This window comes from Gracilinanus agilis, chromosome 4 (genome assembly GCF_016433145.1).
Source record: "Gracilinanus agilis isolate LMUSP501 chromosome 4, AgileGrace, whole genome shotgun sequence".
Taxonomy (NCBI): domain Eukaryota; kingdom Metazoa; phylum Chordata; class Mammalia; order Didelphimorphia; family Didelphidae; genus Gracilinanus; species Gracilinanus agilis.
The window spans coordinates 134,634,836-134,648,010 of record NC_058133.1 but is presented as its reverse complement, the minus strand read 5'-3'; the positions used below and the strand labels follow the sequence as shown (position 1 = coordinate 134,648,010).

At 35.1% G+C, this 13,175-nt stretch overlaps 1 protein-coding gene across 1 annotated transcript in view; it reads left to right on the top strand.

Annotated features, from left to right (window-relative positions):
* ENAH (ENAH actin regulator) overlaps positions 1-13,175 on the top strand; it is a 186,883-nt gene that overhangs the window by 96,821 nt on the left and 76,887 nt on the right. Inside the window, exons 3-4 of the mRNA XM_044674971.1 lie at positions 3,709-3,874; positions 11,318-11,495. Of these exons, the coding sequence (XP_044530906.1) occupies positions 3,709-3,874; positions 11,318-11,495 (344 nt within the window). The remainder of the gene's footprint in view (positions 1-3,708; positions 3,875-11,317; positions 11,496-13,175) is intronic.

Below are 13,175 nucleotides of genomic sequence, written 5' to 3'. Positions count from 1 at the left end.
TTGTCTTGAGAGATCATTAGCTTCTAATTGCTCAATTCTAGCCTTTAGGGACTGGTTTTTGGCTCTAAACTTTTCTTTTTCAGCTATGATCTTTTCAGTCTGGTCATTTCTGGTTTTCAATTTTCTTATCAGTTCATTTGATTTCTGAGCCTCACTTTCCATTTGCAAGATTTTACCTTTTAAACTGTTATTTTCTTGCCATATCTCTTCCATCTTCCTCAGAATCTCAGTTTTGAACTCTTCTATAGCTTGTGACCCGTTTTCCTTATTTGAGGAGGGTCCGGATACTTGTTTGTTCTCCTCCTCTGTTTGCTCGGTTGTCTGGATTTTCTCTGTGTAAAAGTTGTCGAGTGTTAAAGACTTCTTTTTCTTGTTGTTATTCTTTCTCTTCTCAACTTCCTGAGTCTGGGTAGCCATCATTAGCCCAGCAGCTTCTCAGCTTTATCCTCGCGCTTGGGGTCTGTCTGTGGTCTTTTGGCTCCTGAGGTCTGAGTTCTGTTTTTTTCCAAGGTCAAGCCCCCTGGTGGAACCTCTTGCTTGATCCTCTGCCTGAGGTTCCTTTACAAGTCTCAGGGCGCTGCTTTCACAGTCGTATACCTGTCTGCGCTGGTTCCCCACTCAGAGTTTCAGAGCTTTAGGTTGTGGTTGTGTTTGCCTCCACCCACGCCTCCGCCGCGCCTGAGCTCTGCTCCCGCGCTCAGAGTTCGCGTGCGTTCTTTCGCTTTTTGGAGTCCCAAATCTTCCTGCTCTCAGGAACAGGCCCTGGAGCTGCCAATAACTAGATGGGTGCCCCAAACTTGCTCTATTTCTTTTTAGCTGGCTTCGGCACTATAGGTGTTGTGTGTGGAGGGGGTGTGGGTGGGGTGGTTGCTCAGCCCGGGATTTAGTGAGAGCTGTTTCACCCCTTTATAGCATGGAAATGTCCCGATTCCACGTACCTTCCACGCTGCACCCTGTTGTGGGGTTCCTCCATTCGTCTGGACTTCTTTTTATGTTCCCTTGAGGAGTCTTGTGTGTTTCGGTCAGGAGAGGTTAAGAGCTGCTTTTTACTCTGCCGCCATCTTAACCCGGAACCTTATGTAATCATTTTTTAACTTTTATTGAATTTTAGCCTTTGACTCTCCTGGAAATTCAATTTTAATTTAACTCTTAAGTTGTGCTTTTCTTTGAAGTTTTTCTAATAGATGATTTGAAATTATTTTCTTCTTCTGGGTTTGTCTACTTATATCCTTGTTAATGTGATAGGCCCTTTAAGGGAGGATTCTTTTTTTTGTTTGCTCATTTTTCCAAGTTTACTTCTTGACTTTGGACTTTTATGTTAGGGCCAATCTCTGTGCATTTCTGGAGAGAATATCTAGGCCACACTGATGGTCATATTTTCTGTCTTATTTTTTCATGTTGCTGCTTTATCAGGAACTCAGCAGTGTGTTATTCCAGAATCTCAGAGATAGCTCACATTGGGAATGTGGAATCTTTCATTGTACCCAAAATTGTTTTATCCATGATATCTGAACACTGATCTCCTGGTCCTAGCTTTGCAAGTTTCTGACCTGGGTTTGAGACTGGGTAACTGTGGACCCATTACTGATTGTACCTCCAATATATGGCTTACTAGACTTATCCACTGGTCAGAAACTTCTCAATGACAGAACCACAGACTCCTCTTTGAATTGGGATTCTTGCTGTGGTTATTATAGCTGGGTGTGAGAATCTTATTCCACTTCTAGAGTCTATTCAGCTACATGGCTGTTGCTTGCTTCTGTGCTCACTCCTTACTTAGCAGACAGTCTGCTCCTTTTCCTGGATGTACCATCCTTAATTTCCTTCCTCAGTCCCTATTGGGAATGTGAACCACAAGCAGTTAGTGATGGAGCAGCCAATTGCTACCTGTCTTTGCTCTCTGCACAAGATCAGGCTTCTGTGCCAGATCCAGTTTTCTTTTTTGCCCTGATGTTTGCTTTGGGCAAGACCTTCGTTCATTCCTTCCATTGGAAGAGTGTGTGTCTGATTTTGACTAATTCCGCTACCTGTGTTAATATTTTCCTTTAACAAGCTAGACTGGAAGAATACTCCTAGTGTTTTTTGTTTGTTTGTTTGTTTTGTTTTTTGTTGGATTTCCTGATCAGGATTGAGGTCTTGTGCATTTTCTAGATTTTTATGAAGGAGTTATAGTAGAGAGTTAAGTTTTAACTACTTTTTTGTGGTCTCCCATAATAACACGCTTTGCTGTTGTGAGATTTGAATCTGTATATTATCTTCTACTGATTTTCCTTCAGTCTGTTTTTCTAATTCTTTTTAGGGTATTCTGTTCTTTATGGTATTCTTCATGCATACATTGGTGTTTATGTTGGGTGGGGGTGTTGTGGAGGCTGTTTATAATCACATCCATTGAATGAATTAATTTCTTTCTGATTGAAGAAATTTATGTAAAGGGCGTTGCCAGCCTTAAAGTGCTAAATGTTTACTGCTAGGTGTTATTAATATGATGCTAATTGACGAATTGATTTCAGGTTTTGAATTTTGTTTTACCACTATACAATAAAATAATGTAGATTTCTAAAGGGCAAGGACTGCCCAAGTTCCCACAGCTAGGAAATATCTGAGGTGAGATTTGAACCAACATGGGCCTTTGGGAAAAAAAAAAGTAGTATTCTTCTAGTCATAACACATAGCCAAAAGGCTATGAAATGGAGTGGTGCTTGCTCCTGTATGTAAGTAGATCATAACACATTAATAATAAGGAAATTTGCAAAAGAAAAGGATCCAAATGATATTATATGAATTGTGAATAACCAGAAAAGTTTAATCATGGAGCAAAAGCAAGGATAAGACTTGAATTCATATCCAAAATCAGTTTTTAGATGTCTAACCCATGTCAAGTCACTTGACTTCTGTCTGTCTTTGTTTCCTCAACTCTAAAGTATAGAGTAATAGTAACATCTACTTCTTAGGGTTGTTGTGAAGATAAAATGAGATAATATTTGTAAAAAGTGTTCAGCATGATGCCTGGCACATAGTAGGTACTTTGTACCCTTTGCTGTTATTGAAACATTGAAGTTACAGGTGTTATTTAATACTGGTTCCACATTATTCAGAATAAAAAATTAAATTAAATCCTTGGAGTTTTGGAGTTTCACTCTACAATTCAAATGAAATTATTTGACTTCAGTTAACCTCTAACTGAAGATGTTAGTAACTTAATATTTCTTCTCTAATGTCTAAAATGCAACTTGAAATGATCCATAGATTTGAACTAGTTGTGCTAAGCTATTAGTTAATCATAACAAATACTTGTTTTCGTTATATAATGTATTTTACATGACCAACTTTTCTGTCTTTTGTCACCTTGATGGTTTTGTTTTTTTTGTTCTAGATTTTTCAACTCTTAAGTGCTTCATGTGCTATTAAGAAAGAAGGGAAGAAAATGCTGCAGAACAAATAAATAGATTTATAAAAATAACATTAGATTTCATGGGCAGTTGAATACCCATAAATAATGTAAAAAGGGTATAAGTGTTGTTTAGCTCAGCCAATGAATTTTTAATTTAACTTTAATTTTGTAGAAAAATCATTTTCAACTTTCATCAGTGACATTGATGAAATCTGGGTTCCTTCCTTGATCGGGTTGGTCACTTTGTATAGTCTTTTCTATAACTCTTCATGTCAATTGGTTTATAAATATTAAATATCTGAATTTGATTCTTACAGTGAACAGAGTATCTGCCAAGCAAGAGCTGCAGTGATGGTTTATGATGATGCCAATAAGAAATGGGTGCCGGCTGGTGGCTCAGCTGGTTTCAGCAGAGTTCACATATATCACCATTCGGGTAATAATACTTTTCGAGTTGTGGGAAGGAAAATTCAGGACCATCAGGTAAGGACCTTTCATCTCTTAATTGATGTTGAAATTACTTGATTATTTTGTTCATGTATAAGGATATACATGTAAAGATTCTAAGCGAGACAGTAACCTGTATCCTAAATCAGCAGTTCTCACACTTTTTGATCCCATGATCCCTCTACACTCTTAAAAATTATTGAAGACTCTCCATAGAGTTTTTCTTTATGGTGGGTTATATCTTTTGATATTTACCATATTAGAAATTGAACCATTTTATTAAAGTATTATTTTGAAAATAGTCTTGACCTTATGGATGCCCTGAAAGAGTCTCTGGAACCCCAAAGAATGCCTATATTACACCTTGAGAAGTATTGCCTTAAATTAATTTTATTTATAGAGCCATATAATCTGTGTTTTAAAGTAAAAAATTAACATAAGTACCATATACTTTAATATTATTACCATTCATTCAGACCTAATCAACTATTATTAGCTGTATGAGCTTGAATAAATTTATATCCCATTGAAAAAATTATTCTTTTTTAAAAATTCTGAACTTATTTACTAAATAACTCAACAAATACAAAGTAGAACACAAAGACTGCACAGGAAACTATTTTCCATTCTATTTGCATAGCTTGCTTAATATGTAACATTCATCAAGTTATTTTCAAAGCCATCGTGCTTGTCTGCACCCCTCTGTTTATCTTCTTTGTATACATTTAAAAAATACTAGAGGTCTCTCTCTCTTTTTTTACATCACTACTTATCTATTAATCCTCATTTCAGTAATTTCAGTAAACTTCACTGGAGAAACATTTTATATGAAGTGTTCTGTATCAGAAGTATAGTAGCTAGTAATTTGATTTCTCAAGAGTTACAAAATTTCATTTCAGCCTCAGAGGAAGAACCTAATTGCTGAAGTAGAAATGATACTTCTTCCTTGAAATGGAGAAAATGATCATTGATTTATAGACTGACATGCAACCTAGATTTGAGAACAAATTTGAAGGTCCAGAGAAAGAATAAGTAGGAGGGATTCCAAGGCCAAAAATTCTCCTAGGGAAATCAGCCCAGAAGGAATAGGAAGCTCTCAAGACTAACATTCTAGAAATTTTATGAGATTTGTTTCAACTAAAATTCTGAAGATTCAATGGGGATTGTTTTTTTTAGGAAAAAGGGAAAATTTGGAAAAGCCATGTTAAACAAGGACATATAACAGAATAAAGACAAATGGGTGGCATGATCCTGAGAGAATGGTGTTAGTTCAAAAGCTCAGTGAGCTGAAATTATCTATGACAGCTAATAATCTTTGTTTATTTTAAACTTTGGTGAGAAAAAGGAGTATTAGAGAAAGGAGCAGAGGACAGAAATGTGCTACTTGATTATAGAGAAAAGGAAGTTCTGTTCAATTGTTATTTTGCTTCTGAGGACAAATAAGTAAAGGAATAGTCAGAGCTTAATTAAGCATCCTTGATGAGTTCATTTCATCAGGTTCAGGTAAACAATAGCCACTGTCCCTGTTTTTTAAAATATTGACAAAGTGTGAAGTGCCGAAGAAGAGAAAATGCTATTTATACTCATTTTCAGAAGAGATAAGAGTTAGAATCTACTAGCAATCTTGACTTTGATTTCTGGCAAAATTCTAAAAGTTTGTTTTTTAAATAAGTGACATGTATGAAGGGGTCACTTTGTTGTGAATAAGTCATGCTAGACTAACCTAACTTCAATTCCTCAATTCTAATAACCATATAAGGTTATTAAACTGATAGATAAAGGAAATAAAGCATACCTAGATCTTAGTCAAGCATTTAAAAAAGGCTTTTAAAGCCAAGACAAGTGACATATGCATATAATCTCTACCTCTGAGGAGGCTGAGGCCAATTTGGTTAGTCCCCAAGATTAGGGAACCTCCTTTGGAGGAATAAACCAGACTGTGTCACAAACAGAGAAGGTCAAAATTCCTATGCTGCAGGGCCTATAGGTAGGTCAGTCTCTACTTCTATCCTGTGCAAGATGAAGATCTCTCTCCACCCTCTCCTTCTGTTGTTTGGACTCAAAGTGTAGTCATTAATGGGTTAATTTAAATGTAGAATGCCTCCAAGGAGGTTTCCTGTTCTAATATTTTCTTCTATGGTTTGGATAAAGGCATAGATAACAAGCTTATAAACATAGGTATCCTCCATATGTTGCTTTAAAGATTTATTGAAGGCTTTGGTGTTGTTTATATGGAAGAAAAGACATAGGGGTATAGAATCTTGGTCCTCAAGCATTTAAAGAAATAAAGTATGTCTTCTTTGACTAGGGATAGCTAGTAAAAGCATGATATGGATGTATAAGAATATTATTGTATAATAGGAAATGACAACTATAAGTAGTTCAGAGATTTTTCCAGAATTTCATAAGGAGATTTTAAAGAACTCTTTCAGAGTAAAACAAGCAGTCAGAAGAACAATATATACAAAGTAATTATAACAATATTAATCAATAGATCACCAAAAAGAACTTGATCTTGGAGTAACTCCTATCCTTCCCCCAAGGTATAGATGTGGAGAACTATTGGGATTGAATATTATATACACATTTACAATACAGATATGTTCTCTTATTGGATATTTTACTTATGGGGGAGGGTACATTGTGGAGGGGAAATTTGAAATGACAGTGATACAAAAACTACTAAGAGTTAAATACTGCATGAAAAGGTTAATCTTTTGAAAAGGTTTTTGATAAATCAGTGGATGACAGATCTATGTAACATTAACCGGAAATTGGTTTTTATTAGTAATGTTTTGAAATTGATGTCGCATAGGCCTATCAGAGAGATTAATGTGGACCATAGTCCACATTCTGTAGGTCTCTTAGGGCTAGACAGGCTATTGAATTATATGACTTGGTATCTAGGAATTTATGTATTCAAACTTTTGAAGGGAGTTAAATTATAAAAAACTGTACATCCAGAAGCCTTATAGATATGATTTCTTTTTAAACAGGCAAATGGGATTAAGTGACTTCCTCAGGGTCACACAGCTAGTAAGTGTCTCAGGTCAACTTTGAACTCAAAAAGAATTAGTCTTGCTGACTCCAGGCCTGGCTTTCTACTTTGTCACCTACCTGCCCTCTGATATGATCTTATCATACAAATTTAGTTATATTTAGTTATAGAACCATTGAAAATCATTAAATCATGCCTGGAAGAGACTTCAGGTCACATTTTCTAACAGAACATTCCACCTTCCCATTCCATCAACTTTTGTTTGTTTTCATTGTCTGTCCAAACATAGAGTGTTTTTCTTCCTCATCTCTGTCTCTTTTGCTTTTCTAGACATCAATTCTCTGCTAAAATTCTACCTTCTAAAGGAAGCGTTTTCTGGGACCTCTTAATTTAATGCCTTCTTTATGCTGATCATATTCTATTTAGCCTGCATAGAGCTAATTTGTTAATAGTTATCTGCCTGTTGTTTCTGTTGTTAGATGGTGAACTCCTTGAGGGTAGAAACTTTTCCTTTCTTTGTATCTTCTGAGCTTAGCATAGTGCCTAGAACATAATAGATACTTAATAAATGTTTATTTATTGAGTTTAGGTGAAATAGTATTACAAGAAATTTAGGTTTACAGAAATAATGTTTTAAATTTGATAAAATTTAACCCACACTCTTTGTATTAAAAAGCTCAATAGCGATTTAATACTTGGAAAATATAATTGGCCTATAATCTACAACTTGGATAAATTACACTAAACCTGAGATGTGAGGACCTTATATGATGAATCATTAGAAATACTTTTGAGGTTTGCAGGAGGTTTGTTTCCCATCTTCCTGCACTACTTTGGGACTTACATGACTTCTTCACCAGATTCTGGTGCCTGGCAACACCCCCCCCCCCCCCCCTCCATTTTCATCTTCTTTTCGTGTGTTCTGTTCCACCATTAAATAGTAAACTCCTTGAAATGGGGGAGTGCCTCTCAGATTAGCAGTATTAGCAGAGATTAACACATTGTAGGTGCTTAATGAATGTTTATTAATTATTGAGATAGAAATTGATGATGTAGGTGATGTGACTGCTTCGGAACAGAATGAAAGATAAAAAAAAAAAAGATTTAGAAGAGAGATGAGAAGAGAAACTAACTTTACTCCTTAGAAATTTGCCCTAATCTTTGGTTTGTGCTATAGCTAGTGAAGGGAGCCCACTGACACTATAATTCTTCAGCTGCCTAGCTATGAAGTGCATGCTTCCATAATCAGTCCTCTGGAGTCATGATTAGTCATATATTGGTCATAGTTATTAAACCTTTCAAAGTTGTTTTCTTTTACATTGATGTGGTCATAGTATGTATTTTTCTCCTGCTTCTGCTTGGTTAACTTTGCTTTAGTTCATACTTTTCTTCACAGGTTTCTCTGCTTCTAGTCCTCTTCTCATTTGTTATTGCATAGAAATATTTCATTGCGTTCATATACCATAATTTGTTCTGCTGTTGTCCATTTGGTGGATTCTCCCTTTGTTTCTAGTTTTGGGCTATTAGAATAATTGGCAGCTATGAATATTTTTTCTCCTATTTCTTTAATGTTTTTGGTCATAGACCTTAAAATAGTGTGTTAACATTGAGTGAATTTTGGTGTATAGTTCCAAATTGCCTTCCAGAATGGTTGGAATATTGCACCACTCCATTAGTACATTACTGTGCCTCTCCTCCCACAGTTCTTTTTAACAGTTACCATTTTCCTTTTTTACCATCTTTTCCATTTGATGGGTATGAGGATTAAACAGAATTGTTTTAATTTGTAATCCCATTATTAGTGACTTGAAGCATTGTTTCATGTGCTTGTTGATAGACTAGATATCTTCCTCTGAGAACTACCTCTTCCTACCCATATCAATATCATATTATATCTATATCAAATTTATCTGTTGGGGATTGGATCTTGTTTTTTATGAAACTGAATCTGTTCCCTATATATCTTGAATATTATACCTCTTCCTTTGGGATACTCTTTGTATACTCTTAACTGCTTATCTATTAGAGAATAGTTTATATTATTCTAGTACTTTGTATATTTTGTATATCAAGTTTTTATTGTTAAGAATTGGTGCAAATATTTCTCCCAACTCTACTATTTTACATGTGTATTTGTTTTAATTTACTTTATTTGCTCAAAAGCCTTTAAATTTCATGTAATTAAAATTGTATGCTTTACTTTTTGATCATTTTTGTTTCTTAATTTAAAAAAATACCTCTTGTCTTAGAATCAACAGTTCAAAGGCAGTGATGGGCAAACTTTTTAAAGAGGGAGCCAAAGGAAAGGAAATGCTCATCTATCAGTCTGTTTCTAAGGCAACTCTTTCAAAGTTTCATTGTATTGTATCCTACTCGTTGTATTAGTCAGATTAGGAATAATGTCTTGGGCTGGATAGAACATTTCAGGGGGCTACATCTGGCCTGCAGACCATAGTTTGCCCATCACTGGCCTAAGAATGGTAAGGGCTAAGTAATTGAGGTCAAGTGACTGGACCAGGATCTCACAACCAGGAAGTGTCTTAGGCCCTATTTGAACCCAAAACCTCCATCTTCAGGCCTCTCTCCCTATTCACTTAGCTGCCCCCAGTTCCTTGATTCTTCATTTTCCCAGAATGCTCAATATCTTTCTCTATAACAGTCTCCTTTTTATTGTGCTTTTCTGTGTATGACATTATGTTACCACATATTATTACATATTTTATTTTCTATTCCTAGTTTTTAGTATAGCCCTTTGTTCATACCAAGCATTTCATAAATATTTGCATTGAAATGGAGTTATTTATCAAACTTGCACATTAAATCAAGAAAATAAGGATGTCATAGAGTCTTGCAAATAGTACTAAGATCCATTGATCCTATTCCTTTGATGCCTCGTTGTGAAGAAGAGGTGATGCTGGATCTTTGAAAACCTCAGAATGTAAGTTTTCAGGATGTTTTACTTTGATAGAAGAACCTTAAATATAGCCTTGGCATGTATCTTTCTGAGCCTGGAAAAGTTGAATGAAAGACTTCTGGTAACTGAAAAGTTGGCCATAAAGTGACAAATGTTTTTTGTCCATAGCAGCACATGAAGATATTGACTAAGGTCTGGGTGTTTTATCTGTATTGATGAAAAGAGTAGCCACCCTGATGAAGTTACAACTGTCTTGTATTATTTGAAATAAGATCTCATTTGCTCCAAGTAAGAACCTTAATTAAGGTCTTCTTATTGTCCCATTAAAATTAAGGTTTAATCACATAAGCATGCAAATATAGATATCTGGGATATACAAAAGCACCTTCCTGTTGTTTATTTAGTGCCTGAGTGGTGCAGTGGACAGAGCACTGGACCTGGAGTCAAGAAGACCCAAATTCAAATGTGACCCCTGATACTTAAGCCACTTAACCTGTTTGCCTCAGTTTCCTTTATCTTGCAAAATGAGGATAACAACACCTACCTTAGAGGATTGTTATAAGGATCAAATTGTTCTTGTTATTGTTCAAGAAGTTTAAGTTGTTTGCTATTTCCTATGGTATTTAATGCAAACTCCTCTTACTGGTGTTTAAAACCCTTCATAGTATGTCTCCAAAGTATTTTTCCAGACTGATTTTCTTCACAATATATTATAACCAAACTTACTTTATGTTCCCTCCTATTCATTCTCCTAGTTCTGGTCCTGATTTTTTAGACTTCAAAACTGTGCCTTCTCACACTTAGCTGATTTTGAAACTTCTTCTTCTTTACCCTGGAATATCCTGGAATTCCCCTTGTCTCGGTAGAATATTCTTTCTCAAAGACCTCCCTCCCCCCAATTCCTTTAGTGAATTGCTCCTGGAGCCTCCATTTTGTGAAAAGGTCCATGACTGGCCTGTCAACTTTACTCACCTCCATTCTTGTGCCTGAATTTCTGGACTTGAAGCCAGTGTACTTTGTATTCTCTCTCTCTCTCCTGCTCTTTTCAAGCTCCCTTTTGTGTGTTATCTTCTCCCACTAGGAGGTAAGTTCTTGTAGGGCAATAACTATGTCTAGCACTTAGCACAGTCTCTAGCATATAGTGTAATTGTTGCATATTTCTCTCCTTCCTTCTCTGCACACAGTAATCTATATCCCACATCTATGTTTTTGCTCATTTTGTCCTCAGGGACAGATGTACTCTCAACTTACTTCTTGGACTCCTTCCTCTCATTCAAGGCTCAGCTACTTCATACCTGAGATGGTGCTTGATTTCCCTAGGGGATCGTGTTTCCTTTTCCTCCTTGCCCAAATTATCATTTTTGCTTTATTCATATTTACATATCTCTGTATGAGTTTTACCTCCCTCACCCCCCTCATCAGAATGTAAATTCTTTGAGGGATAGGATATATTTTTGTCTTTCTCTTTGTATCCCCCATACTTGGAATAATGTCTTTTACATAGTAGGTATTTAAATCCTCATTAAATTATGTCAAATTGACCTTACCAATTACTGTTTTTTTTTAGGTTGTGATAAATTGTGCCATTCCTAAAGGATTGAAGTACAATCAAGCTACACAGACCTTCCACCAATGGCGAGATGCTAGACAGGTGTATGGTCTCAACTTTGGCAGTAAAGAGGATGCCAATGTCTTCGCAAGTGCCATGATGCATGCCTTAGAAGTGTTAAATTCACAGGAAGCAGGTAAAGTTTCTAAGTGATTTTTCATGCTTATAGCTAGGCTAAATATAGAATGTGGAATTTTCATTAAAATGTCCCTAGAACAATGAATTGTGATTTTAAAAGCAGCTTCATTTTTGGTAGTGAAATTTTAAAAAATGTTTATGTTTATAGTTAAACTTTTTGTTTTTTCGATTTGTTAATTGATTTATTCTAGAGCAATATAAACTTATGTTAATAGATACACAGCTCTGAGGAGGTCATTAGTTTCTGTATTTTAAATCATTTTGAGCATGTTTTTAATGTTTCAGGATTTTTAACTATTTATTGCAATATTGGCATGAGTCCTAGGGGCCAAATAATAGACAAAAATGAGTAAATAGAAGAAAGTTTCTTTGCTTTTAAGATGAACCACAGAATATAATTCCCTATTTTCTATAGGAGGAAATATAAAATTGTCACAAATACATAATATTTTCCTTGAAGAGGCAATGGGAATTGAAATCATCTGATTCATACAATAATCTGCATCCAGTTTCTTTTTTTTTAAATAGGAGGTTAAGAAAGTTAAATATAAAGATCCAAAAAAAAACCCATATCTTACTACATATGATTACTTCTTTGTCTTTTACATTTATTAAATTAGACTACAAACTTAATGTTATAAATTTGTCAAAGATAGACTAGAGAATGAAAAAAATAATTACCAGATTTTAATTTTAGCAGTTTGTGAATGCTGTGAAATCTTAAAACAAATTTGAAGAAATTCATTTGTGTGTCTTTGTACCGCTGTGTAGTTCTCCATTATGTTCCGTCTGACTTAATAAGAGTTTGTAATTAGCATACGTCACAGATAATTAAGTTGTATTATGGACTCCATGTGGTCACAAGATGCAAGTTAAAATTCCAAAATGAATTTATGTTTAGAAAGAATAGTCTTTTCTTTAGTATAATTATGATCATGCTTGAAAAATGTTTGTAAAATATCTTTTATTAAACTCTTGGCCACAAATATTTTATATATATCTTTTGGCAAATGAAGAGCTAACAGTAGACATCTTTAGGATATTAAGTAATTATTACACTCAATTTATTATAAGAAAAATGCATTGGAGTATGATTGAGATGCCAATAGGTAAAGTGAGAAAGCAGAGTATTTTTGAACCTTTATGTTTTTAGAGTACATTGAAATCTAAATATGATTATTTTCCTAGTATTTTTCAGTATTTCCTTAGCTTAGGAATTATTGTCTCATCATATGTAATAACTCTTTGTGGTCATAGAATTTCTTTGTTGGTATTATGTTATCATAGGAAGAGAATATGATTGTGTGTCTTCATACAAAGACTTTATTTCATTGTTATCATGTGAGGTAGTTAATACAATATTATCACCCTTATTTTAGAGATGAAGATGAGAGGTTGACAGATTTGTCCATGGTCATAACTATTAAATGTCAAAGTTGGAAATTAAACCTAGCTCTTATTCTTCAGCCTTAATTACTTCCCACCTAACTGTACTATTTCTTTTAACATGTTTTAGAAAAATTTTAGATACGCTTTAGAGGCCCAAATTTTAAACACACTTGCACAGTCACACACTCACACACTCTCTCACTCTCTCTCTCTCCCTCTCCCTCCCTCTCCCCCTTCCCTCTCCCTCTCTCTCCCCCTTCCCTCTCCCTCCCCCTCTCTCTCTCTCTCT